The sequence below is a fragment of the Prionailurus viverrinus genome, chromosome E3, assembly GCF_022837055.1.
Source record: "Prionailurus viverrinus isolate Anna chromosome E3, UM_Priviv_1.0, whole genome shotgun sequence".
NCBI lineage: Eukaryota > Metazoa > Chordata > Mammalia > Carnivora > Felidae > Prionailurus > Prionailurus viverrinus.
The window spans coordinates 19,506,733-19,534,623 of NC_062576.1; the positions used below are offsets into that span (position 1 = coordinate 19,506,733).

The window sequence follows — 27,891 nt, forward strand, 5'->3', positions numbered from 1 at the left end:
TATTATTAGCTAATCTGAGGTATAATTGACAAATAAAACCTGTACATGCTTAAAATGTATGACTTCAGGTTTTGAAATATGTATACATTGTGAAATGATCACCACAGGCTAATATACGTATCGCCTCACAGTGTGTGTGTGTGTGTGTGTGTGTGTGTGTGTGTGTTTGTGTGTGGTGAGAACACTTAAGACATGTGCTCTGAGCAAATTTTGAGTATACGATACGGTGTTGTTAATTACGTGGCCTACTTTAAAAAAAAAACTTTTGTTAACGTTTATTTATTTTTGAGACAGAGAGAGAGCATGAACAGGGGACGGTCAGAGAGAGGGAGACACAGAATCTGAAACAGGCTCCAGGCTCTGAGCCGTCAGCACAGAGCCCGACGCGGGGCTCGAACTCACGGACCGCGAGATCATGACCTGAGCCGAAGTCGGCCGCTTAACCGACTGAGCCACCCAGGCGCCCCACGCGGCCTACTTCTTTGGCTGTCCCCGTACGCTCTTGGTCTCTGGAGTCGCCAGTCTCTTCTGCCCTTCTTTGGCTCCAAAGGAAAACCCCTGAATTTCTCCATTGCCCTCAAAGATCCAAAAACCAAGGCTGGGTGATGAACATTTTCCTCCCCCTCAACTGCCGGTACATAACTCTCAATTACTTTTCTTTCGCCCACATTTCCACCCCAAACCAGGCACTAGATGCGGGGAGGGAGGTGAGGCCCTACATTTCTGAGAGAGAGAGATGTTGTTTGGAGACTCTGTCGCTCAGTGACGTAAGCAAGCCGAGTGGGCATCGCGTGAAGGGGATGATGGGACGCTGAGGCTGCCTTTCTGGTACTTGTGTCGGCATGCTTAGCGGTCACTGGCCGGTAGCTGGGGAAGCTTGCGTAGCAGTTAAGGGGCATGTTGGGAAAAAACGGAATCGAGAACAAAATCCCTTCCCTTCTTTAAAAAAAAAAAAATTGAAAATGTTTATTTACCTTTCAGAGAGATAGAGAGACACAGTGTGAGCAGGGGAGGGGCAGAGAGAGAGGGAGACACAGATCCGAAGCAGGCTCCAGGCTCCGAGCTGTCAGCACAGAGCCCGGCATGGGGCTCGAACCCACGAACTGCGAGATCACGACCCGAGCGGAAGTCAGACGCTCAACCGACGGAGCCACCCAGGCGCCCCCATAATCCCTTCCCTCCTGAAGTTCAATGTTAGTGGAACCTTTCTGATGGACTGAGTCTAACCTGAAGACTATGGGCGGGAGAAGACACCAAGGGCCCTTGAGAAGGAACTCACCATGATCAAGGGGACGTTACCCACCCTACATGGAAAGGGTTGCAGGGGGTTGTCTTGTTTAAGATAGAGTGTGGGAGACGCTGGAAACCCTTCTGACCAAGTCCCTGTGGCCTTGACACAGGGGTTCATCAGTGATGCTAAGCAGCAGGACGAAGCAACAGCGGCAGAAAACCGAGGCCCCCTAGTGGTAAGTCCCGGCACTTCTCTGACTCTAGGGCAGTTAGAAGGTGATATTCGTACACCCACCGAGCCGAGCCGGGAAACAGGGCCACTGCTGGCATTTGTAGACTTCCCCTCCACCCCTTAATGATCCATTTTAAAGTGTTCTGTTAAGCCCCTAGGTATCCACCCTTAATCATTGCAGGGAAGCGGCAGATGTTTTGAAACGGCAGGGTTTTCCTTTAACATATCCTAGCTAAAATTCTTGGGTATGAGCCCTTACCCCTGTGATCTAGTCGGAGTAGATTTGTTTTTCTCTTTTCTTGCGGTTTTTCCTCTCTATTTTTTTTACATGGATAATTACGTAATCTAGTGGATGTCTAGTTTCCTCTTCAGCAAGTAAGCTTCAGGGCATAGGGATCGTTGGGCTTATTCATTGCTGGATCCTCGGCCCCTAAAACAGTATTGGGCATTCATTCATGAAGCTGACGGATCGCTGGGGAGTGTCTGTCCTGTGCCGCTAGGCATCGGGGGTGGAGAAGGGATAGCAGTTTGCCAAACACTGACGCCGTTCTTGTGGAACTTCTGTTCTAGTGGGCAGAGAACACGCTATCGTGAGCCGTGGTGGGTGCTCAGCGTGTCATGAGCAGGGTAAGGGGCTCCTGGCCCAGGCGGTTTCCTCTGATCCCTTGATATTTGAGCAGGGACCTGAAGGAAGGGAGGGAGGGGGCTCCGGGGAGATTTGGGAGAGTCCCCAAATCTACTCAGGTACAGGCCCTGAGGGGAGAGCATGCTGGGCCGTCCCAAGAGCCAGTGTGGCTGGGAGGCAGCACAGGGGAGGGGAGAGGGCATGGGGTGGGACTTTGGAGGCCACCCTAAGGACTACCCGGCCGTGCCCCACTGCCCAGAGAACTCTGAATGCTCTGGTTTCCGTCTTCAGTGGGCTCCCGACACCCCCAAACTTGATGAGCTTCTCAGTTACATACTTGCCCAGCACCCAGCCTTCTATGTGGGTCATGTCTGTCTCCACGACTCCATCGCTGGCTGCCTGAGGACAAGGACGCCATCTGTCCTGCTCACTGCTGTATCCCGGGTTCCTAGGAGGAAGCCCGGGACACAGAAGGTGCTCGGTAAATATTTGCTGGGTGGTGGCTGGGTGAAAGCAGCCTGCTCTGTTCCTCTGGGCTTTCGCTTCTATTTTCTGCCCAGTCTGAAGGGCTCCGAGCTGAAGGCGGACGCCAGGCCGGGGACAACTCACTGCCCCTTCCCTCCCAGAACCCGGTCCCTGTTCCCGTCGCCTTCAAGCCCTGGCCTGGACCTGCTCCAGGCCTGAGAGGCCCCAGGAGGCCTGAAGTAGTTGCCCTCAGACTCTGCAGACACCCCTTACCCCACTCAGAACATCTGTCGAGTTTGCAGTTCAAGAGTAATTCTGTGTGCCCTCTCCCTACTCCGTCCGTTTCTGAGACAAGACAGCCACCCAGTGGCAATTTTTCTAGGCTTTTGTTTATTTTATAGCAATTGTCATGATTAGAGAAGTAAATAACACATTTAAAAACCTTCTCAGGGCCAAAGGATGCCAGAATATTTACAAACACATGGGGGGGGGGGTGTGTGTGGCAAGACATGAGGGGCTGGGATTCCGCCCGGGCCCTGAGCCAGGCTTGGATGTTGATGCTAGCCACCAGGACTGTCCCACCGGCCACAGCACGGGCTCAGGGAGCAGTGGCAGCCGTGGGGCTCTGCTCAGTGGGGCTCTAGCTAACCTGCGGCCCCGCCTCCTGCCCAGGGGGCTCCCCACACCCCACAGGCCAGCTCAGAGGGGCCTCTGGGAAGCACCGAAGGACAGGGGCAGTATGGAGGCACAGGGGCTATGACAGAGACCGGGGATGACCCAGCCTGCCCAGGATGGGACGGACACGCTCACACACACACATACATACACACACACACACACACACACACCTTCACAGAAGAATCGCCAGGGGAAGATCTTTTGTGTGTTTTTCGTCTTCTAAGTCTGCGTGTCTACGGTGTTATTAATTTTTTGCTATTTGTTTCTTCGACAGTGACATAAACTGAGGTAAACATCTGTGACCAACACCTCTCCTAAGGGGCGAGGGGTCCCAACCCAACTAGCAGGTGGCAGCACAGGGCCCCGGCGGCCACGGAGCAGGCCGGGCTTCTTTGGCCCTGCTCCTGCGTGGGGCCATCGCTGCCTCTCTGTGCCTCCGCAAACAGGGGCTGGGCTACATAACTACGGTCCCCTTCCCGAGTCTAACATTCTAGATACTACGACGAGGGAGAAACTCCCAAAGAGGATCTTAACAGAGAAAGAGAGAGAGAGAGAGAGGGCACACGGCGAGGGACATCTACTTGGAATCTTGCTTCCTTGTTATTGCAGGAGAGACGGGGTGTCGAGAGGCCTAAGGCAAAAGGAGAAGTCGCGGCTGGGAGAGAGAGGTGGCCCGGATGGGCTCCAGGTGGGCCAGGGGCAGTGACGGGGGGCCTTCTCTGAAACTTGGCCCGTGGTGGGAGGAGGGTTTGCTACTTACCTGGCGTGTGGAGGGCCCCAGTGCCCACTGGAGAGATGGGTCTCGAGGAGGGCGGGCGCACCGAGGAGAGCGGGGCCAGGCCCTGGGGCAACCGCAGTTTGTAAACTGGACCCAGGCAGGGCAGGGGGACCTATAGCCCTTTTGCGCGATGGGAATGAGGGATGAGTGGAGAGGTGGGGGCTCCAGGCCAGAGGGTGGTCAGGCCCTCCCTGGCCAGCCCGGCTCATCAGAGAGCCCCCTCAGATGGCCTAGAACCCCAGTGGGACCCTGGCAGGTGCGGCCCGGGCTGGTGGACGGGACACGGTCAGGCAGAAGGAGCAGCCTCACCCCTGTAGAGGTTATTGCGGGGTCCCAGGCCTCCAGAGATGGCAGGGGTCATGGGGGAACACTGGGTGAGCTGGGGTGCCTGTTTTGCTGCCTGGGGGGCTGGAACCAGCCCGCAGGTGCCTCCCTGCCAGATTCCCTGAGGGGCGGGTGAAGCACAGGCCTGGACGCCCTCTGGCAGCTGCCTGGGGAGGGTCCTGGGGCAGACTGGTCTCCAGAGGCGTCTGGATGCAATCACCGAACACACAGGACTGCACGCGTACACGTCCACTCTACTCACACACCGCACGCACGCCTAGCCTACTCACACACACTCACCCCCCTCCTGTTCCCACGGACCCCCATTCTCACGCCCACAGCGGCATACTCCAGGACCGGGAACCTGGGGGACGCGGGGATGGGGACAACCCCAGGCTGACATGCTGGTCTCCGGCAGAAACCCGGGGGTATTCCTGGCACGAATCACCTCGCCGCCTGCCGGCAGCCCAGGCCACCGGGTCTGGGCTCGGGGAGCCAGGACCTAGGATCTGGGGTTCGCGGGCCTGGGCAGGTGCGGCCAGCAGGGGGAGCTGGGCCGGCCCTAGGCTCGGCGCTCACTCCCTTCGCCTTAGGGATGCGGTGGGGGGCGGGGGGAGGAGGGCAGCTGAGGCCCCGCCCCGGCAGCCCGTCAGTCACGAGGGAGTGGGACGCTCGCTGGGGAGGAGGGGGAGGGCTTCGAGAGCGCCACCTCTCAGGGGCTGTGCGGCTCCAGGCCAGTTGCCCTCCTCCTGTGCTCAGTGTCCTCATCCGGGGAACGGGTTGTGTGGGAGTCACTAGATTCTTCGGGTCCGTGCCTGTACACACACACTTTTGCAGCATCCAGACATTTGCTACATTTTGCCGAGGGCTTTTGGCCTCTTCCCTCCAGCCTCCCGGGAAAGGGGCAGGACGCAGGTGAGCAACGCCCCTGCCCTCAGCTCACCGCCTCCCCCACCCCCACCCCACCCGCAGCCAGTGTCCGGGGGCCCTACTCCCCTTCTCTGCCCCAACACTTCAGTCCCCTTATGTGCCCGGGGGCGTGGTGGCGCAGGGTAGGGTGGCCAGGAGGGCAGGACCAGGGGTGGGACTGCGGGACGATCTGCCAGGGGGTGCAAAGGGCCAGGAGCAACTAGGCAGGGTTCCAGGGTTCGGGGCGGTGTGGGGGAGTCTGCCCGCAAGCTCCCTTGCTCCTGGTGTCGGGGGACGGGGGAGGGGGCGCCTCTGAATCCTCGGGTCTGTGGGGCTCGGCTCCTGTGGGCCAAGTCCCTGCCCCACAGGCGGGGCGAGAGGTCTTTCGGTGGCTATCTCGGCGGCCCGCCGCGGACCCGGCGCCTGGGCCCGCCGTCCCGCCTAGCCTACCGCTACTCCCTCCTGCCGCCGCGGGGGCTGGTCGGATTTGCCGCGGCCGCCGCCAAGCCCCCCGTTTTGGCGCGGGCCCGGGGCGGCTCCCGGCGGCCCGGCCTGGTGCGAGCGCGGCGCCCCGGCCCGAGGGCGGCGGGGGCGGCTCAGACGCAGATCTCGATGGCCGTGGCCAGCACCACCTGCCCTTTGCTCTTGTCCGGGCGGCCGTCGGTCCTGCCGGGGGGGCCCGGGGGCGCCAGGCCGGCCTCGGGCACCGGCACGGGCACGGGCACCGGCACGGGCACGGGCACGGGCGCGGGCCCGACGGCGGGGGGCGCGGGCCGGGAGCCGCTGCCGCTCTCGGTCAGCACCGTCCGCTTGAGCGGCCCGGGCGCCTCGAGGCGCAGCGGCCCGGCGGCGGGCGGGCGGTCCCCGGCGGGCTTGCGCGCGCGGTGCGAGGGCCGGCGCCGCAGCTCGGACGTGAGCTCGTGCTTGAGGAAGCGGAAGACCTCCTTGGCCGGCCCGCGGCGCTCGGGCTCCAGGGCCAGCAGGCGCTGGAACATGCGCAGCGCGGGCTCGGTGAAGCGGCGCCACTGCGACGGCAGCCCGGGCAGGCGGCCCCGCTGCCAGCGCACGAACTCCTCGAAGAAGGCGTCCGCGCCCGACGCCGCCTCCCACGGGAAGTTGCCGGTGAGCACGCAGAAGATGAGCACGCCGAAGGCCCACACGTCCACGCCCGTGTCCACCGCGAAGCCGTCGGCGCGGCCCGCCTGGCACACCTCGGGCGCCGTGTACGGGATGGTGCCGCTGACCCGCTTCACGCGGCAGCCCACGCGGCGCGTCATGCCGAAGTCGGCCAGCTTCACGCGGCGGCACTCGCGGTCGAACAGCAGCACGTTCTCGGGCTTGATGTCGCGGTGCACCAGCTGCCGCCCGTGCATGAAGTCCAGCGCCAGCCCCAGCTGCTGCACGCAGCGCTTCACCGTGTCCTCGGGGAGTCCCACCTGGCGGGCCGGGGGTGGGGGTGGGGGTGGGGTGGGGTGGGGGGAGCCGCGCTCAGGGACGGCCGCCCCGCCGGGCCCTGCCAGGCCCCTCCCGCCGACCAGTCCCCACGGCCGCCCGCCCCCCGCCAGGCCCCGCCGGCCTCGCCCCGAGCTCCCGGTCGCATTCCCCGGGCTGCCGCCTGGGCCATGCCTCTCCCCTCCCCCACCTCACCGGGGCACCTCCTTCTCTCTCTCTGGCCCAGTCATTCTCATCCCGCACCCCCCCCCCCCCCACTGCAGCCACAGACCCGGGCCTGAGCGCCCACGGTGGGCCGGGTGCCCGTCCCGCGCTGTCTCAACCCCTCACAGCTGCCTTACGCCCACTTCCCTTATAGGGACATAAGGCTCTGAGAGGCCTTGCCACTCACCCCCTGAGCGCCAGAGCAGATTCATACCTGGCACCACCAGACGCAGAGCCGGGAGCCTGGGATTTTCTGCGCACTCCCTCCCACTCCGGGGCACCTCCTCTGGGAAGCCTCTGGTGGCCCCGCGGCCTCCTCTCCCCCCTCGTGCCCCCACTGTTCCTACGCAGCATCAGACAAGGCTGCCGAGGAGGGTGGTGTTGGACTTCATCCCAGGCCCCTGGCCGCTGCCTTCCCAGAGCCTGGCTCAGTCTGTCATCTGGCTTATTTCGCAGCGTCTGTTCCCCACGAGGAGGCGCGCAAGCCTTTATTCCTAGTGTATCCCCGGCCCTCCGGTGGCTGAGGTACAGAAGGGGCTCAGTAAATGCTTGTTGGCTAAATAAGTGGTCTGACTGCCCCCCGCCCCCCTCCTACTCTCCCCCTGCGGGGGTGGGAAGACATCTCCCCTCTCCCTGGGCCGCCACACCCAGTACCTGAGGAGGAATGATGTCGAACAGGTCCCCGGCAGGTGCGTACTCTTGGGCGAAGACGTAGCAGTCCTCGGTCTCAAAAACCACGTCAAAGACCTTGATGATGAAGGGGCTGGAGGAGAGGCTGCTGGTGATGCTCACCTCCCGCAGGAAGTTCTTCAGCTTGGTCTTGTTCTTGTTCACAAACTTCAGCGCCATTTTCGTGCCTGACGGGGCAGGAGCCACAGTGGTGAAGGCTCCTGTCCCCGCGCTCCCGCGCATGACGTTCCCAGGCCTGCCCGCACAGCCCGTCCCCGCCACGGGGCAGCGTGTGTCTGTCCTCCTCTTACTGGTAGCAAACTGAGACCCGGGGAGGGGAAAGGACTGGCCAAAGGCCAGGCAGCGAGTCGGGGGTCAGGCCGGGCCTCCTGCCCCAGCCTGCCGGCCTCGGTGAGGATGGCCTGCTGCTTCCTCCACTCTCCCCTCTCCTTCCTGACGTACAGGATCCTCCTTCACGTCTCGGTCTCCCCCCACGCTAGAACGTAGCCCCCGGAGCGCAGGAATCTGTCTCGCTCGTTGCTGTATCTCCAGTGCCTACAACAGTGTGGCGCACAGTAGGTGCTCAACACATGTTTGTTACGTGGCTAAGGAGGAATTAGACACTGAGAGGTGAGGGTCTGCAAGGCATAGGTCCCTGACTCTGCACTTGGGCAGCCATCTGTACCCACTGAGGGTGCAAAGCCGTGTGACGCACACGTGTCCACAGGGCCCTTACCTGTCACAGGGCCCTCTCTTCACTTCGCACTCACAACCCGCGCCTCATAATGACCCTGGGAGGTGGGCCAGCCCTAATGCTATCCTATTTTTAACAGAGGAGAAAACCTACGCACAGAGAGGTTAAGTCACTTGCCCAAGGTCACACAGAGAGCAAGTGGCAAAGGTCAGGCAACCCCATGTCCAGTGTTCCTCCCGCCGCTGTCAGTGGGCACAGAGCCCCCGCCCCCCACCCCAGGTGTGTGCAGCTGTGGGAGCTCACGAAGTCCCCGTCCCTGACTGGCTGCACGGGCACCGCTGTGAGGCTGTGCTGTGGGGAAGGCATCATGCTCGCGGGGAAGTGAGAAGATTCTGGAGCTGACTTCTGGGGTCTTGCCCTGACTCACAGCCTCTACAGCTGCATGAACTTAGCTGAGCGATGGGCCTCTGGGTCTCGGTGTCTTCATCTGAGAAATGGAGATGGCCACAGTGACCTCCCAGGGACATCTCCCACCCCTCCTGAAGCGTGGCGCCGTTTCCAAAGACGCACCCTTGGGCTCTGTCCACTCCGCTGGGGTCAACTACCCCCGATGGGCCAGTGATTCCGCAAACACCACTGCCAGCCCTGACTTCTCTCCTGAGCTCCCGATGTCCCGGGGTCATGCCCTTGGCCCCAAAGCAGCCCACCCTCCAGTCTGGGCCCCGGGCCCCGTCTCAGGTCTCCCTGGGCCGCTCAGGCTACATCTCTCCACCTGGACCACGAGCTCTGTCTGCCTGCTGACCCCTCAGCTCCGGAAGCGAACACCCACGAGCCCCAGGCAAGCCCCCACCCCCCGCCGCCCCCCAGCCTTCACACCCGCCGCCGGCAGATGCTCACCCGTGCCCTTGTAGGCCACCAGGTCGACCTTCCCATAGGTGCCCTTGCCCAGCTCCCGGACGAGTTCGTAGTGCTTGGTGACATCGCTAGCAGCCAGCGTGCGGAGGGTCAGTGCCTGCATATCTTCAGTGAGGAGCGGCACGCCTGCCCCCAGCCCAGGGGCGGTCCCCGGGCCACAGCAGGGCAGGGAGCGGGGTGGCTCGGGCTCCGGGCAGCCCACGCTCATCTTCTCCCTGTTGTGGGGGGCGCGGCACCAAATGTGACATCAAGCCAGGGCCCCCTGGCCCAGCCACCCGCTCCTTCCCGGGTACCTCGGGTCCCCGGATGCCAGGCTCAAGATGACCACACGGGGGCGACGAGCATCTATCCCCTTTCCCCAAGGCTTCAGGGCCAGGCCTGAGCCACACTCCCTGGAGACACGGTCCCTGCCCCCGCAGTCCCCACTCGGGTACCACTGGCCCGTCTGTCTCAGGCACTCAGACAAGACACACATGTTTACGTCACACAAAGACACTCCGTGTTCCAAGTTCACACGGCCGTTCCTGTCGGCAAATATTGATCACCACCTGCTGTTCGCCAGGGGCCTGCTGCTCAGAGCCCTGGGCCCGCATCACTAGCCCAACAGGTAAGAATCCCACCCTCGAGGGACTTAGGTTTTGGGGAGGAGACGGGCAATAAACATAGTGAACGTGTGAATTACACATTATGCTACAAGGTGTTACGGGCTTTTGAGAATGTAAGGCAAGGGTGGGGGGGAAGGTGCGGTCTCAGGGCAGGGGACACGGTAGCAAATTCCTCAGCCAAGCAGGCGCAGACAGAACTCTGGCGGGGTGGTGCAGATGTCCCCCCGCTCCCCCAACAGCCTTACGCCCCTCCCCCTCCCCCAGACAACACAACCCTGCTCAGGTATACGCGGCTACAGGTGGCGTCCCAGGCCCCACCTCCCTCCCACACCCGCTCCGCCCCAGACCCAAGGCAGAGCCCAGGCCCACAGAGACCCAACCCTCCCCTGCCTCACCCTCCACATTCACAGCCTGACTGACCCCTTCGGTATCCGCACAAGCTGCACCCACCCGTCAGAGGCACCGAGTTTGTCCCCAGACGGTGTTGGGGGGGCAGGGAGCTGCTTCGGGGAGAGTCCGGCGGGGGGGGGGGGCGGGTGAGAGTGAACGCCCACCTGGGGCCTGCATTTCTTGTCTGTCAAGTTGGCAGTGGGGGTGCTGGGAGCGAAGCTTCCAGGAGCAGGTGCGCACGTGTCTGTGCGTGTACCCGCAGGAGAGGCCGGCACCGAATCCTCCATAAGCTGAGCCCCGGGAGCCTGCCTCCTGGCGCACCTCCCCTTACTCCCTCCTACCTCCCATCCCAGGTGACTCACCCCACACTTCCCCCAGCCCCCACCCTTGCAAGACAGCCCAGGGGTCTTGGATAGCCGACCTGGAGCTAGCCACCCGGCTTTGAATCCAGCTCTGTCACCTGCTAGCTGGATGGCCTTGGGCAAGTTACTTCAGCCTCCCATGCCTCAATTTTCCATCTAGAAAAAGGACGCATTAGTGCCTTTTCTCTACGGGCTGCTCAGCCGTGGAGCGCTTGGTGCCTGGCACACGTAAGGGCTCTGTAAGTGCCCCGGAGTGGTGTCGTGCGTCCTGCGTCCCCTCCGGCTGAGCCGGCCACAGGCTGCTCTCGGGAGCCCCGCATCCTCACCCCGGCCCAGCCGCTCCCCTTCCAGGCCCAAACCCTCTTCTCCTCCTCTGCCTTCCCCTTCCCTCTTGGCACGACCCAGCCTCCCACTTCACACGGAGAGGAGGAACATCAGGAGGGAACTTCCTGGCCTCCCACGTCCTCCGGCTGGCTGGGGGAGCAGGGGGCCCTCCGCCCCTCCTCCGATTTGGCTCCTGCCCCCTCTGCTTCCTCAGGATCCTGCTCCCCCACTCAGCCCCCTTCCCCTCCATTCATGAGCAAGCCCTACTCCATAGAAGCTTCCCCCGCTGTAGGCACTGCCCTTCCTTCCCTAATTCCTTTGGTCTGAACGGATGCCAGGAGTCTGTCTGAAACGCCACACGAATGCCCTCAGTCTGCAGCCTGGATTAGCCCATTTCATAGACCCCCACGGGGGAGGGATGGCGCCAGGCCCACGGACACAGGGTCCTGCTGCCCCTACCTCTGCCAAGCTCCTTGTGCTGAACCCGACTGGGCCGTGGCACCTGTCACCCGGTCTCTGTGTGGTCCCAGCTCCAGCCAGACGGCACCCTGTTACTGTAGCCGCCGACTAGGCTAAAGTGGGCGGCATCTCCCCGTGGTGGTCTTTCCTTGCCTTCAGGGCTAGAGAGGGTCACTGGTCCCAACCTCTGCCAAATATCCCTCCCTGCCCCCCACCTCCCCGTGGGGAGAATTCCGAGTGAGGAAACCCAGGCGATCCGCTTTGAGGCAGCAGGGAGGGGTAAGGCTGTCTCTGGGTGAGCGTCCTCAGGCCCCCAGGGGGTCCGATGAGTACACACCCTCTTTGCCTTGAACTCTTCCCCCTGCCGGCCAGTGAGACGCTGGGCTGCTCTGCTGACCTACTTCTCTTGATGATTGTGGACTCCCCGAGGGCTGCCGCGCTGGGCAAGGCCATGGGCGTGCAGGCACATATACGCACCCGTGTGCAACGCTCCCACTTTGGGCTTTGGCCCTGCCAGCCCTTTGGGGCTGTTTCTACATCCTCTGGGAGGTTGACCGACTGGCAGCTGCAAGTTGCTAGAAGCTCTTTCTCCCCCTGTCCCCTCCTCCCTTGCCCGGGGGCTGTGGGGTACGTGGCTCATCCCTGCTGCTTTGGCCGCCGAGTTGCACTGCGCAGGCAGCTGTCTGGGTCGGGGGTGCAGCCACAGTGGGGTGGGTCTGGGTCCCACATTTGCCCCCTGCACTCCGGTTTAGCCCTTGCTTTGACCACCACCCTGCACTGCGTCTCTGTGGCTTCAGTGCCTCTCTGGAGTCTCCTCTGCCAGTCCCGCTGCCCGCCTTGATCTCCCCCTGCCCCACAGCCAATCTTCTCTTTATCCTCAGGCCCCACTCTTCCAGGAAGGCTTCTCTGCTGCCCCGGGTGCCGGGTCCTGCCTCTGCTGAGTCCCAGGATTCACATAGGGTCTGTGTGGCTCTCTCTGAGGGTTCCTGTTGAAGATCTTGGGGTGGTCTCCACTCTGTCCGCTGTCTGTCCCCATCAACAGGCCAAGAGCTCTCCGGGGGTAGTGGCTACTTTCTCCCAACCTTTCTTAGTTCCTAGGGCCCAGTTTTGGGGGTCCCCACTACTGGCCCCTCCCTCCTTCACAACCTCCCTCTCCCTTCAGGCCTGTTCTCTGCCAGCCGTCAGCAGGCGACAAGGAATTAATCCACACAGCCCTCCCCGTCGCTGCGTCATAGCCCCAGGTACACACTGCCTCTGACCCAGTTACGATGCATGTGACTTAAGAGGCACAGTGGGGAGCGAAAGAAACAGCATGGGCCTTGGGGCTCAGCAGGCTTGCCCTTGATCCTGCCCTGCGCCACTTTTTAGGTGGGTGACCTTGAGCGAGTCACTTGTCTGGGGAAAATAACAACAATGGCAATAGCAAGGAACTAACGCTGAAGTGGGGCTTACTACCTGCCGGGCCCTGGACTCAGGATGAGCTCATCTTATCTTCCCAATTCAACGGGTAGGTGTCATCATCACCCCCATTTTAGGGATGAGGAGAACGAGGCACAGAGAGCCTGAATAACTCGTCCAAGGTCATGCAGCTCGCGTTGGGACTGGCTCCAAAGCCGGTGCTCTGAACCAGTTTCCCCAAGTCAGAATGGTAGAGCATCTCACTCGGATGCCTTGGGATCCAAGTGGGGAAACCGAGGCCCAGGAGAGAGCAAAGCCTGAGCCGAAGACGCCCATGCATTCGCTCAGCTCCTGCTGGGAGGTGACCGAGTGGCAGGCACCGTCCAGGCGCTTCACGGGTATTAACTCACAGCAGTAGGTAGACCAGCAACTTCCTTCAGGCGGGGACTCCAGGCCAGAGAGTAAAGTAAGACACATCCGCCTCCCCGAGTGGTCGAGGGCACATACACCTGGCATCGGTGGGAACTTGACCTGAAACTATTTTGCCTTCATCACCATTGCCTCCGCTTGAAGGAGCGGCCGTGGACTCGGTGGCTGTGAACTTTCCAGCAGCAGGCGGTGGAGGCCCCTGGCTGGCCCCCTGTTCCTCCCATGTAGCCGGCCCTACTATCCACACTTCAACCAACTGTGCCATGCCGGGGGACCTCACGTGCCTTGCACCTCAAGTGTGTGTGTGTGTCCTCGCTGGCCCCGAGGGAGGCCCTTGGTTTCCGGTCTGTGTGGCTGAAGGCAGGTGGGTGTCACCCAGCCTTCCCGGCAGCAGTTGTGGCTCTGGCCCTGTGGGCTGGGTCTTCTGCCACACGCCGGGAGGGCTTCCCAAGCAAGAAACAAGACCGAACCGCCTACCACTTCCTGTTGGCAGGTGGCTTGAGCTGGGTGCCTCTCTTACGAAAACCATACCCAATGCACAACCCAACTCAGAGCTACTTTGGAGCCTGCCTTCCCTACCCTCCCCCACCACATGCAGACACACAGTGCCAGCTTGGCAAAATGTCACTTACTGAGTCCTCATAAGAACCCTGAGAAGAAGGGCAAGATGCTCCCTCTGTTTTTTTTTTTTTTTCTTAAAAACACAGCTATATTAGTACACACCACAAAATTTACCGGTAGTAGGCGTACGATTCAGTGATTTTAGCAAACGTCCGTTGCCGCAATCAAGTGCTGCTTTCTGTTTTATAGATGAAGAACCTAGGAGGTTGGTGATTTACTATGGTTCTGGAAAAGACAGCCACTGTCCACCAAAACTTTGTGTTCCCTCTTTTATAATACAGAGCTGCTGCTGGAGGGTGGCTGTCGGCAGGGTACTGCATTTCCTGCCTGCCTTGCATCCGGATGTGGCCATGTGACCAGTTTTCCCCAATGGAACGCGAGCAGCGATGATAGATGTGACTGTCTTTTAAGACTGGGAGGAGTTTCTCCATTCTCTCATCGGTCCTAAAAGACAGTGGAGCTACAAGACAGGAAGGAGGAGCCTGGGTGCCTGGCTGTAGGTCTCCTGGCCAAGAGGATTACCCACTCTGCATTTTATGGGAGCCAGGAGTGAATGGCTATTGTGTTAGGCTGCTGAGATACAGGGGCTTGCTTGTTACAGCGGCTAGCACTACTCTAATCCAAGAATTATGTAGCAAGGAGGCCAAAAAGGTATGATTTGAACCTCGGTTTGTCCACTTGCCTGGAGGATGGCCAGTCTCAAAAGAGAAGGGGGCCTGCGCTCACCCTGTCTCCTGGGAGGATAATAATACTGGCAAATGTTTATTGAGTGTTTCCATATGTCGGGTGCTGTGCTGACCACTATGGATTCAATCATTTAACAGTTACAAGCCTGGGCAGCAGGTTCTCCTATCATTACCCCATTTTACAGAAAGGACTACTGATACACTGGTGGGCTAACTAATTCGGATTTGAACTCAGGCGTCAGGCTTCAGGTCCCGTGCTCTCATGCACCGCGTCCTCTGAGGCTCCTGAAGGCAAACCCAAGCAAACAGCAACCTAAAATGAGACCGTTGTTACAGTCCCAACAGGGAGGACATGTGTCCTCCATCACTGGGGGAGAGAAGCAGAGAGTGGGGAGTTGGGGGCGGGAGGTGAGGTTGGACCAAGTGATATCAGCCAGGCCTTTCTTACTCTCACTCGGGGGGGGGGGTGTCTAAGATTCTCTGTCCCCATAGTACAGGCAAACCCCAAGAGTATCCTTAACAAAGCTCTGGCCTAGAAGGATTCCATCCGCAGACGATTGTTGCTGGGTGGGTCACCTCCTTGAGTTCGTCTTATTAAAAGCCGTGTGAAAAAAGCAGCCATAAGGCATTATTTCAGGTACTGAGTGGGGACAGGGAGCCTGCTTCACTCTGCTTCTATGTAAAGCGGGGTGGAGGCTCATTCCCCAAGCCTCCATGCCGAGCCAGCTCCCGATCCCCCCTGGCCCCCCTATCTGCCTCCAGGCTTCTGCCTCTGAGGCCTCCTTGTCCGTGTCAGACCCACTCCTTGTCTTGCTCAGGAATTTTCAGTGGCTTCTTAAGTCGGCCTGTGGTGCTTTTTTCCTGCTCAGCATGAATTTCCCTTTCTTCCGGGAATGGCCCCTCTCTCAGGCCACGTGGTTCAGTAAGGTGGTCTCCATCTTGGCTTAGGGGCAGGCCTGACCTGGGCCTAGCTGGCCAGCACATCCATCCCACCTGCCAGGTCATGTGACCGGTTCACAGATGAACCTGTGACCAAAGGGGGCCCACTGGGATCTAGCCCTGGGACTCTGGCTGCAGCTGTCGGGAAAGAGATGCCTCCTGATCCCTGGGATGCAAAGCTGGAAGACCTAGGTCTGGAGCTGCTGGGGGGCCAGCTTTGCCACCATGCGGGGAGCGCCTGCCTGAGAATCAAGCGACAGAGAAGAAAAGCAGAGCTGTAAGGTGGAGAGGTTTCTGATGACTCGGGGCACCTGGATCCAGGCATGACTAAAGGCAATTCTACTCCTGACCGTTTGTTTCATGCATCGATACATTTCCTTTCTGGCTTGAGCCACTTTGAGTCGAGTTTATGTAACTTGCAACCTTAAGCTTCCAGATAAGTATACCCGCTCGGGCCCGGGCACCACGTAGGGTGCTGGCACGGGGCGAGTAGGTTAGATAGAGTGAAGCATCGGGTAGAAGGTGTGAACCTACACTTCAGGAAGGCAGATAAAGTAAGGAGTCAGGTGACCAGAAGTCCGAAAAGCCAACGTCAGCACTCCAGCATTTCCAAGCAGGGCATGGCAGTGGGGGTCAGGGTGGGTTCCTGGAGGAGGTGACACACAAATGGGCTTTGAAGGGGGCTGACAATCCAGTAAGAAACCCAAGAGCTCCTTGAAAGCAAGCCTCATGCTTTAGTCACCTTGGTGTTCCTAGCACTTAGCCAGGGTGTGACAAATGGCAGGTGAGTAACGCTTTCCGTGTTGGGCAAGTTGTAAATTTGTGTCTCTTGGCTTTCCTGAACGTGACCCTGCAGGCACAGTTATTTCCTCGGGGGCTTGTGTGAGGTAGCATTGGCCCCGTTTTAGCGATGCAGAGACTGATGGCCAGAAAAGAAGAGTGATTTGCTCAAAATCGCACAGAAAGTCAGTGGCGGGGCGACACTAGAGGCCAAGGTGCAGGGTGAGGTGTGCTCTCCCCCCCAACAGCCAGGGCCCCAAGCTCAGCAGAGATGGGTGTGGCTGGGAGTGCCACCGGTGTGGACAGAGTGGCGGGAGGTATGAGGATAATGGTGATAGCGGCACAGGGGAAAGTGATGTAACTGCTAACACTAAGGATCCCTGTTGTGTGCCAAGGGCCTCACAAAAACTAACTCGTCTAAGCCTCCCAACATCCTACGACACAGGGACTGTACCTCACCCCAACTTACAGATGAGAAAACTGAGGCCCAGAGCAGTCATGTTACTTGATCAAGATCATCTGGTCAATGGCAGAGCTGGGATTCAAGTCCAGGCATTATCGCTCCAGTGTCCGAAAGCCTAACCACTGTTTCATTGACCCTAAATTGATATGGTACAGATTATCACTCATATTCTCAGCATGCCAATGCTTTGCATTGCTGCTGTCATCCAATCTTCACAGCAACCCCACTTTACAGATCGGGACACTGAGGCTCAGAGGGGGTCAGTAGCCTGCCTGAGGCCACTCAGCCGGTAAATTGCAGAGACCAGGACTGAACACTAAAGTTCCCCTGCTCCTCTCCTCTCCTCTCCTCTCCTCTCCTCTCCTCTCTCTGGCCCCAGCCTTCAGCACCACAGGTGAGGACAGCACCCAGGCGGGCCCAGTGCTAAGTGCAAGGTTAGGAGAGGCGGGAGCTGGGGAAGCAGGCAGGGTGGATGGACCACTGCAGACCTGGAACTCAGGCCTCCAGGGCTGGAAAAGGATGCATGGGTATACTGCCGCTGATTTAACCAGACCCCTAATGGGTTGTGTTCAACTTTTTTTGCTACTACAAACAATGAGAAGCCTGCACATAACTCATTTTGCTGTGTGCCGACGTGTCTGTAGGCTCAATTCTAGAAATGGGTTGCCAGGTTAAAGGGTGAGTGCGTTTGGGATTTCTGTAGAATGTTCGATTCCCCCAGAGGGCTGTGCCACTGGCCTTCCCCCAGCCGTGTAGGAGAGAGCTGCTTCTTGGTGGAGCAGGGCAGCGGCCACCAGCTCCTTCGCCCTCTCTGGGCTTCTGTATCAGAAATGTGGGGTGGTGGGGGGGGATACGAATAGGTTTCTCACTTGCTTGTTATTTGCATAAAGTAACTCTGGAATCAACATCAGACATTAATAAAGGTGCTTGACCACCCTTGGCACTCACTCCCACCTCCTCCTTCAGCTACTGCGGTAACCTCCTGTCTGGTCCCCCCACCTACCACAATCTATTCTTTTCTTTTTAAGCTTTTAAATGTTTTCATTTATTTTTGAGACACAGAGACAGAACATGAGCAGGGGAGGGGCAGAGAGAGAGGGAGACACAGAATCCGAAGCAGGCTCCAGACTCCCGAGCTGTCAGCACAGAGCCTGACGCGGGGCTTGAACTCACGGACCGTGAGATCATGACCTGAGCTGAAGTTGGACGCCCGACCGACTGAGCCACCCAGGCACCCCTACCATAATCTATTCTTGACCCAGCGGCCAGGGAGTCTGGCAGAGCCTACTCAGGTCGCATTGTTCCCACCATCAGCTCCCATTTCATTCCAAAGGCCTTACAAGGGGCCTCAACTTACCCCTCTGACCTGTCTCCTCCCTCCCTCTGCTCCACACACACTGGTCTCCCTGCTGTTCCCCCAAACGCGCCAGCTCCCGGCCTGGGGGCTGTTCTCTCTGCCCTTAGATGGCTCCGTGGCTCCGTTCTTCCAAGTTCTGCTCAGATGACGGCTTCTCAACCAGGGCTACTCTACTGCACTCCAGTTATCCTGCTCTAGCTGCCCCCAGGGGAGGGTATCACTCTCTAGCGTGTTATATAATTTACTGACTGGCTCTATCGATTGTGGCCGTCTCTCTTCCCCACCAGAACTTAAGCACTAGGAGGGCAGGGACTTTGTTGGGCTGGTTTTGTTCACTGCTGATCCCCCAGCAGCTAGCACAGTGCCTGCACATCACAGGCACTTCATCGATATTTGGTGAATGAAAGGATGCATGAATGCATACATCCCTGGGGAGAGGCGTGGGAACTGAGTGACCAGAGGCAGGGCAGGAATGAAACTTTTCACTAGGATTTCACAGTCCTCTTGGTTCTAGGGAGTAAAAGGAACTAGGCTCAGTTGGTGGTCGAGGCGAAGCCAAAGGAAAATGCAAGGGGAGGCCATGTGCATCCACCTAGGCTCAACAGCCCAGGGCTGGGATCCCCTGAGAGGGGCCAGAGGAGGGGTGGCCCCCGGGAGCCTCCTTGACACCCCACCCTGAGCAGAGCCCTCTCTCTGTCCCCACGGCAGGTGCCGTAGTCTGGCTCTCGGCTGTTCACCACCTTCCCTAGAGGCTGTCCTTGATCCTCTCATTTGTTTGCCCCACTGAAGAAATCTGTTCACACGTGGGTCCTCCTATCTGCTGCCAGAGAGTGGGGAGACCCAGAGCCTGGTCCCGCTGGCCCCAGAAAGAGGCCTATGGGGTGCTTGGAAAAGCATTTGCCCCTGCTGCTGCCCCCGAGGAGCTCTGGTCAGCCACCTGCCTTCCCTTCTCTTCAGTCTTCCAGTCTATGAAATGAGCTATTTAGTGGTTCTTATCCCTACATCGGTCACCGAAGTTTCACTACCCTCTCCTCTGAAAAAGTCCACAGCCACCCCATGCACACTTGTATGTACGACATCGGGGCGGGGGGGGGGGGGGTCAGAGCCCCAGGGAGCTCTCAAGAGACTCCAGATAAGGCCTCTCCCTCCCCTTGGCCTTTCAACACAAATATAAACTCTAGCAAACATTCTATTCTGGTCAAAAGGAGAAAGAGAAGAATATTCTCAAATCACTTCCTTGTCTTCCCCCTTGTGCAAATTCCAGCTCCATCCCTTCTTGCTGTGTGACCTGAGGCAGGTGGCGCCACTTTCCTAAGCCTCAGTTTGCCCGTCAAGAAAATGGGGCTGTGAATGCCCACCTTACGTGGTGGACCTCTGTAAGAATTAAACGGGCACTGGCTGGACAGAGGGGCCTGGGGCCGTGGTTCCGTCGTGGATTTGGCACAACCTTGCACCACCTTGGGTGAGACCACACTCTGACTTTGTCTCGGCTTTCTATGCTGGAAATGGGGGCTCTGCTAAATCTCACCCCCTGAACCCGCCTGAGCCAGAAGGGGCTTTAGAGGCCATCTGACCCAGGCTCCCCATTTCCCAGGTGAGGAGGCTGAGAGAAAGAGCTGGGACTTCAACAAGATCAAGCAGGCGAAACTGGAAACGACCTTCTGGCCACTGCCCTCCCCACTAGGGGCAGCCTAGGGTTCCCCTCGCTGCGAGGCTCGGCCTCAGCCTCCCCTCCCAGCTGGCGCAGTCTGCCCCTTCCCTGGGGCACATCCTTGGCGGTTATTAATAGCCTGTGACGCTGTCTGCCTGCAGCTGGTGCCCAGAGCTGGAACAGGCTCTCCCCTCCTTTTTGCCCTCCCGGCCGGACCCTGGGGGGAGGGGGGAGTCCTGGGCCTCACCCCTCCCCGCCTGCCTGAGGGCCCAGTCCCTGTGGCAGCCCCTGCGCGTGTGGGAGGTGAGCCCTGTTGCCTGGGTGAGGCGGGCGGCCCAGCACCCGGGGAGTTAGCAGGAGTGGAGGGCCGAGAGCTCAGAGGTGGCCTGCCACCGGCTAACTGGCCCGGGGCCCCGGGCTGGGTGTCCACCAGTGGAGAGGTGGTGACCACCGGAGAGACAGCAGGGTCTACACGGGGTGAAACGGGGATGTAGCCTAGCTCAGGAGACACATTCAGGCACCCCTGGGTAGGGCGGCCACCATTTCTCGTCACGGAACTCTGGGTAAGTCACTTGTTCTCTCTGTGCTTCTGCCTCCTCATCAGTAAAATGGGGGATAATATGGTACAAGTTAAAGTATTATTAACGTTTTATTTATTTTTGGGACAGAGAGAGACGGAGCATGAACGGGGGAGGGGCAGAGAGAGAGGGAGACACAGAATCGGAAGCAGGCTCCAGGCTCCGAGCCATCAGCCCAGAGCCCGACGCGGGGGCTCGAACTCACGGACCGCGAGATCGTGACCTGGCTGAAGTCGGACGCTCAACCGACTGCGCCACCCGGGCGCCCCACAAGTTAAAGTATTATTAAGAACAGCTAACATTGATGAGCCACTTAAAGTATAAGTTCTTTAGGTATATAAAGACTCATTTAAAACTCACAACAGGGGCGCCTGGGTGGCTCAGTTGGGCGCCTGGGTGGCTCAGTTGGTTAAGTGTCTGACTTTTGGTTTCAGCTCCGGTCATGATCTCCAGGTTCGTGAGTTCGAGCCCCGCAGCAGGCTCCACGCTGATGGTGCGCAGCCTGCCTAGGATTCTCTCTCTCTTTCTCTCTGCCCCTTCCCCACTCGCGCTCGCTCTCAAAATAAATAAATAAGCTTTAAAAAATTTAAAAAAACAAAAACAACTCGCAACAATCTTGGGAGAAGCTGTTAGTATTCCCATTTTGTCCCTTAGGCCTCAGGAAAACCGAGACTCAGAGGATGAAAGATTAGGTGACGTGTCCTGTGTCACAGAGCTAAGAAGTGGCTTAGAGAGGTCTGTCTGGCTCCAGAACACTCCATGAATACTTGTCGTCGAGCATCTACTATGTTCTGGGATCTGGAATACATTCATGAACCAAACGAACAGCCCTGCCCTCAAGGAGCTTATGTTCTAGTTTGGAGGCAGACAATCGTAAGGGTAGGTAAGAGATGTAGGTCAGAGGGCCTAAAGGGGAAAGCAAGGCAGGGAGAGGTGAGGGAATCTTGAGGGCGAGGGATGAGACTGTAGACACTGGGTGGTGACAAAAGGCCCCACTGACAGGACTGCAAGCATGTGGATACTGTGGCGAAAGCACTTCCTCGGCAGGGGCTCGGGGAGCAGTGGGGAGGCCAGCGTGGCTGCGGTGGTAGGGGCGAGGCACAGGTCTAGCAAAGAGTGACGATGCCGTGTGCAGGGTCTTGGGGGCCACGGCAAGGACCTGGCTTTCACTCTGTGAGATGCGCGCCGAACACCCGACTTGAGCAAACCCTTCCTGAAGCCAACCTGCGTGCCAGACTCTGGGAGGCCAAGAGACGCTACGACCCTGACCTCGCTTCCAGTTAAGAGACTTGGAGTCGAGCCCCCCACCGCCTTCCACCACTGTCCCAGGCGTGGGGCTGAGGAGGAAGGGGCGAGGGAAGTCTTCAAAGCTTCTGGGAAAGTTTCGTGGGCCTGCACTGCAGATGCCTCCATGGCCCCGTGTGAGCAGAGGTGTGGAAAGCGGAGCGATATGTCCAGAAATGCAGCCAGAGCCCAGGCTAGGTCCTGTCGGCTCCTTCTGGCTGGCCTTGCTCTGTGAATTGTGTGCGAATGGTCTCAAAGTGGGCAGGATGTTCCGTGAATCCTAGATGTGGAAGCGTGAATAAAGACCTTCACCTCTGAGCTTCCATTTTCTTTTCCCCTGTAAAAGTGGGGGCAACGTTCCCTCTCTGCTCAGGGCTTGTGGGGACTCACGTTCACAGCACGTCACAAACATTCATTCGCTTCATCCTCCCCATGACCCCAAAAGGCAGGCATTACCACCATCCCTTTTTGTAGGTGAGAGATCTCAGGCACAGAGAGGTTAAGCACCTTGCCCAAAGTCACACAGCAGGGTCTAGAGGTTGTGCTTTTCTCCACTAAAATATGTTAACTGGGGGCCTCGCCACCCCTCCTGGAGACACTTGGGAATCAGGGCTGGCAGGTAACCTGAGCCCTTGGGAAGGGAAGATCTCTCTGCAGGGCAGTGGGCCCCCGGCTAGAGAATGGGAAGCCTTCCTTCTATGATGGGGGAGTCGAACAGACCCAGGGGAGCTACTCTGGGGTGGAGATGTGTGCAGTCTCTCTGGGGCCTGACCAGGAGGAGGGGGGAGAAGGCTCTGTCTTGTCCAGTCCCCACACCCCTGTCCCTCAGGGCCATCCCAAAGATTGGAGGCAGTTGGAACATTCTCTGGCTAATGTCACAGGGACAGCAGGGGGAGGGGGGGGTCATTGCGGCTTCCTCTGGCCTGGCCCAGCTCATTTGCATACCCCGCAGGGTGTGGCAGAAGTGACAGAGCAAACACTTGAGTAGCATGCACTGTTAAAAGCGCTTCACTTGTAACAGGTTCCTCTAATCCTCCCCGTAACTCTAGGAGGTAGGAGGTTGGAGCTATTTTCACCCCTACACTACATCGGAAGGAACTGAGGCATGGGACAACTGTCTTGTCCAAGGTCACATGGCTAGGCAACGGTACAGGTGGGATTTGAACCCAAGGAGTTCGATGCCAGTTTCACCCAAACATTTGGTGGCTCATAGAGGTGGGGAGTCAAAATCCTCGCTCTGGGCTAATGTGGTGCTGTTCTCAGCACTAAATGAGAAAGCATGGTGCACTTGACGTTGAAAAATGTTCCACTGCTTCTTCCCAACCCTGATATCACACGGCTCCCCAAGTGGGGGCTGAGCTGGGAATCTGGACCTGCCCTGTCTCCAGACTGTAGCCAAACTATGTAAGGGCTCTAACTGGACCCTTCAGGCCCACTGCTGCTGCTTCCTGAGACCAGAAAGGGGGCTCAGGGGAGCAGGGGAGCGAGTTGGCGGTTTGGGTGAGACTCAGGATCTGTTGGAGAGGCTGGTCCTGGCTCTGGCCTGATGCCCAATCGCCGGGGGCAGAACGCCTTGGGAACTCAGTCAGCAAAAGCCCGACAGGTGCCTCACCTAGAGAGCAGAGGTGGGAAGGAAGACGGCCTCGACTACAGAACTATGGTCAAGCAGTCCTAGATCCCACCCCTTGCCACAGGTTCTGGAAAGGCCCTCATAGACTCTCAGTCTTGAACCCCACCCCATCCTGCCCGGACTCGTAGCAGGGCCATGCTTCATACTCTCAGGCACCACCGGCTCTCAAACACTCCCTTCCCCTTTCTCGGGGATAGCAGAAGCCCTGTGGTCTCCCCAGACTGGCTATGGGAAAACCAAGGCTGCATTATCACCAAGGCTTAGTCACCCACTTACCAATGCCCCTTTGAATATAAGAGTCAATAGTTACTGAGGACTTTTGACATGCCAGATCTCATCCTAGGCCCTCTCTTCATGCTTTAGCTCACTTAATCCCCCTGATGACCTTGAGGGAGATATCAACCTTGTTTTGCACATAAGTCAGTTGAAGCTCAGAGAGGATAAGAGACTCACTCAAGGTCACACAGCAGCTATGTGGGAAACCCTGGCCGAGTCCAGAGGCTGTGATCGTAACCATGGTGCTTTGCTATCTCCTTTGACCTCGGGCTTCTACAGACCTTCATCTAGGAAGACGGCACACTCCCTTCCAGGGCCATGCCCAGTGGCTGGAGCCCAGTGCTGGCCCCCAGCCCCTAGCCCCGCCACTTGGCAACACCCATTGGCTTCATTAATGTTTAGGGAATGTCAATAATTTTGAGGGACTCTTGCGTCTAGGCCCCCATCTCTCCTGCCTGACCAAAACTTAAAGCAGCTTGGACTCAGTCCTAGAAAGTTAGAGCAAGGAGTGAGCTTATAGCAGAGAGAACCTCTAGTCCAATTCCTCTGGACACCTGGGTAAACTGAGGCCCAGAGAGCAGTCCTCCCCCAAGAGTCCTCGGCAGTAGCTGGGCCTAAAGCCTTGGACTTTTGCTCCTGGAACAATTGAAAACAAGTTTTTGGTGGGTGAATCCTTCTAGCAAATGAACGGTCACAAGACAGAGCCTAGGGTAAAAGTGGGGCCAGGCTGGGATGCTGTGGCTAGAGGAATTCAAGTTCACTTCACCACTCAGCCCCGGAGGGACATTGCTCTGTGCAAGTTCTAACTTGACCACGAGGGAGGCAGGAAACACCCGCATGTGCAAAACACACACAGATGAAGGTCACCTGCTGAGCAAACATTTTCTGGCCTCCCCCTGGGCTGGCAAAGCCAGATGCCTACAGGAGGGGGTAGCAGGTCACATAAATGAGTAAGCAGGCCAGTTGAGGCCCTGGGGTGAGCTGGAGGGCAACTGCCCTAAAGAAGGTGGTGACTCTTCAGCTCTGGCCTGGGGTTGCCACACCATCGGAGTCTTTAAGAGGCTCCAAAAGTCAGTATTTGTATATGAAATTGTATGTATTTTTTTTTTTTTTAACACTGGTAACAAATGCAAACATGAGAAAAACACTGATTGGCTCAAGAAAATGCGTCTAGAAGCTGTATTTTCCAACAGGTGCTGTACAGCAGGCTGGGCTCTAGGATGAATACAGCCATTGCAACCCGGACAAGATAGACCCGGTTCTGTCTCCTGGAGCTCAACGTCTAGGTGTGGAGACAAGGTCTCACAGCACATGTAGACACGTGCCACTGTCTCCAAGCCGCCAAGCATCAACCAATCCAACCCAGCTCTGCACTCTCTCTCTGGCCAGGTCAGATCAAAAGGGGAGGTGGAGGCAGAAGGCTGTTCCTGAGCCAGTCTATGAAAGGACTTCTCAGGTTGAGGGAACAGCCCCCCAGTGGCGGGAGGGAGTCAGAGGACACCAGAAGTGTAAGAGGTGAGTGAGGAGTGAGGGCTGATGTTTGAGAGGTGGGTTAGGGCCTCAACACAAAGGGCTTGGTCCTGTGCTTTATTCCAGACTCAGTGGGGAGCCACTGCAGATTAGGGAGGAGGGGAGATCTTACTCCCCGTCCCCTCTGGCCTCTTGATGGTTTTCCCTAGGCACGGTGAGTCAAATCTCCGCAATTTAGCGTCAGGCTCCACTCCCTTGCCTGTGGGTCATATGATAAGGGCCCGGGTCTCCGGGGAACCCATTGGAAATGAACTCCTTCAGAGAGGGAGAAGACACACCTGGGTGCTCCTTGTGGCCCAACTGTGATCTATATACTGCAGAGTGAGTGGCTCACTCTCTGTCATTATCTCTGGGAGATGCCACGCGCTTGCCCAAGGTCACCCGGTCTTCAGAGCAGCTGGCCCCTCCACAGCTTGGGCTGAGGGGGTCTGGCCTCAACTGTCCTTGAATGTGCAGGAGGCGCTGCCGGAGGTCTGGCCTGAAGCATCCCAACCTCTTCTCCTGCTAGTCACATCCTCTCCCTTGGGTCAATGCCAGCAGCAGGTGGGGTGGGGGCACTTGGTATTGGGAACGGCGGAGAAGAGGGATCAGCCTCCAGGCTCAGGGCCCCCAAGAATGCAGCAGGATGAGGATCAGATGCTTCAGGTGTGGGGTCAGAACTGGTCAGCTGGACCTGACCAGGTCTACCTCCACTGGCCCAACAGAGAGTGGTCTGGGCAAACGAAGAGCAGCCCCAGGGTCTTACGACCAGAAAAGACCAGGAAAAGGGGATCAGGATGTCGTGGGGGAAAAACAAACACACAAACCCTTGACTCCGTTGCCTGGCACATCACAGACACTAGCTAGAGGTTTGTTGAATGAAGAAATGAACAAAGGAACTCCCAGTGGGGCTCCCTGTATATCAAGTCCTGCCTTCCTCAGCATCACTGCCTGCCTGCAGAGGGCTCAGAAAGAAGAGACTGGGGGAAACCCCAGCAGCCCAGAGTGTGTTTCCTCAGCACCGTCCAGCCCCTTCCCAGGATCTCTGATCCAGAATTTCAGGGTACAACATCCCCTGGGCCTCTCGTCTTCCCACGAGCTGCAGGGCCTGGGGTTCAGGACCTTACTGACAGCCAGGCTGGGCCCGGCTTTGTAGAGCCTGGAAAGCTAAAGCAAAAACCTAGAATGGTCCCTTGGCTGTCCAGGACACAATGATCCAACCTGAGGTTTGGCCCTGGGTATTATGGAGGTCAGGAGGAGAAGGCAGTCTTGGGTTTGCTGGCCCTAGGGCACATGGGGACAGAAAGGTGCCCTGACCTGAAATGGCTTCTTCGTCCAGACTACCTCTCTTCCCCAGAAATCAGTGCCTCACTTTGGAAAGAGCTTGCCCCCTCCTGCAAAACATACAAAGTATGGCTTGGGGGCGACCTTCCCTGTGGCCTGGGTGGGGGGCAATGGAGTCACAGAGAAAATATGGGATTCCCACCCATTCTCTCAAACACACCCCTTCCTTGCCCCCTCACAGACAAAGACACACACCCAAAGCCCAGGCCATCGCCCTAGGGCCACGCACCGCAGGCCCCCCTCACCTGTGGACATCCCCAAATCTCCTCCCAGGGGGACTCCGCTTGAAAACTCAGCCGGGCCTTGCGGGGAGGGGTATATATACTCCAAGGGCCGGGAGTCCAACAGCTCCAGGTTCACAGTCTTTTGCAGGGCGTGCGGGGAGGTGACTCTCCACCCTATTCCCTCCTCTCCGTGGCATAAGGGGCTCTGCCACTACTCCCCTGCGAGGTCGGGGAGCAGCGTCCAAACCCCAGGGCTAGGGGTGGGGGGTGGGGGAAGGGAGAGGAGGAGGGGGCGGCTCCTCCAGGCGAGACACAAAGAGACGTCCTTCAGCCTCGGCTCCATGGCGACGCTGGGGAGGGGGCAGTGCGCACCCAATACTTCCTTCCCCACCTGGAGGGCTAGGGACCTCGGCGGCCACTCACCTGGGCCCGGCTTACCTGGGCTGGGGCCGCGGGGACGCCGCGGCAGGGGGCCTGGGCGCCGTCTCGGTTTCCGTCAGCCCGGCCCGGGGGGGGGCTCAGGGCGCCACAACCATGGGCTGGGATGAGAAGGGCGCCGCGCGGGGCTCAGTCGCCTGGGTCCTGGAGCTTTGAGGGGGGCCCCGAGGCCTCTTGCTGGTGAGGGATAGCTCTTGCTGTCCTCGGTTCCCTAGATTTGGGGTTCCTGTGTACCGGAATTGGGGGGGGGGTCTAGGAACCCCCTGATCTAGGGACGTTCTGAGCTGAGTCTTCGTGTCTTGAGGTGTGGAGTTGTAATGACCGGGTTCTTGACAGGGGGTCCCAGCAATGCCGGAGGAGGGGGTCACTGCGTTCTAGGTCTTGGGGGGGGCCCGATTGAAGAGGGGGGAGTCTTAGCCGTACCGTAGGGAGGTCACTGTCTTCCGAATACGGAGGAAGTCTCCGCTTTCCCCAGCTGGGGAGTAGCTCTCTGTTGGATCTGGAAGGGGTCTCCCGCTTTCTTGGGGGTCTCTGGGTCCTGGATGTGGTGGAGGGGGATCCCCGCGCTCCCCGGCTGCGGGGGCTTGCAGAGTCCCGGCCACCGGCAGGAACTGGGAGGAAGCCCCTCAGCCGCTGGGGGGCTCCGTTGCCGCCGCTACGAGCAGCCCGGCTCTGCGGTCCCGGACCCCGGCCTGGTCCGGGCTCTGGCTGCGGCTCCGGCTCGCGATCCGCCCGGTTCTCGGGCCCCGGCCCCGGCGCCCGCCCGGGCAGCGCTCCATCGCTGCATCGCGGCTCCGCCCTCTGGCCCGCGCGCACCTGCCCGCCAGGCCCCGCGGCTCCGCCCTCCGGCTCGCGCGCCGCCGCCCGCCCCTTTGTCCGCCCTGCTTGGCGCGCGCTTTCGCGCACGCGCACTCCCCTCGGCGCGCGCTCTCCCTCCCGCCGCGCCCTCCCGCCGCGCGCCGCGGGGCG

General features: G+C 58.9%; 1 protein-coding gene across 6 annotated transcripts; it reads right to left on the reverse strand.

Moving 5' to 3' along the window:
* Positions 1-2,923: 2,923 nt before the first annotated feature.
* On the reverse strand, positions 2,924-27,753 carry SBK1 (SH3 domain binding kinase 1). Of its 6 annotated transcripts, none has more exons than XM_047839100.1 (4): positions 26,923-27,753; positions 9,158-9,390; positions 7,552-7,754; positions 2,924-6,677 (listed from the first exon to the last, which is right to left on the reverse strand). In XM_047839100.1, the coding sequence occupies exons 2-4, from the start codon at positions 9,381-9,383 to the stop codon at positions 5,838-5,840; spliced, it is 1,269 nt and encodes a 422-aa protein (XP_047695056.1). In that variant the 5' UTR covers positions 9,384-9,390; positions 26,923-27,753; the 3' UTR covers positions 2,924-5,837. The 6 variants fall into 6 exon arrangements, with proteins under 6 accessions (XP_047695056.1, XP_047695057.1, XP_047695061.1 ...); XM_047839101.1 differs by having other exon boundaries at positions 26,908-27,753; XM_047839105.1 differs by lacking the exon at positions 26,923-27,753 and adding an exon at positions 13,878-14,207.
* Positions 27,754-27,891: the final 138 nt, after the last annotated feature.

Coding starts and splice junctions, on each gene's coding strand:
- SBK1 (XM_047839099.1), bottom strand. CDS start 10,457: ATGGAGGATTCGGTGCCGGCCTCTCCTGCGGGTACACGCACAGACACG. Junction 9,391..10,230: donor AAACTCGGTGCCTCTGACGG/GTGGGTGCAGCT, acceptor CCCCCACAACAG/GGAGAAGATGAGCGTGGGCT. Junction 6,678..7,551: donor TCGACATCATTCCTCCTCAG/GTACTGGGTGTG, acceptor CCGGCCCGCCAG/GTGGGACTCCCCGAGGACAC.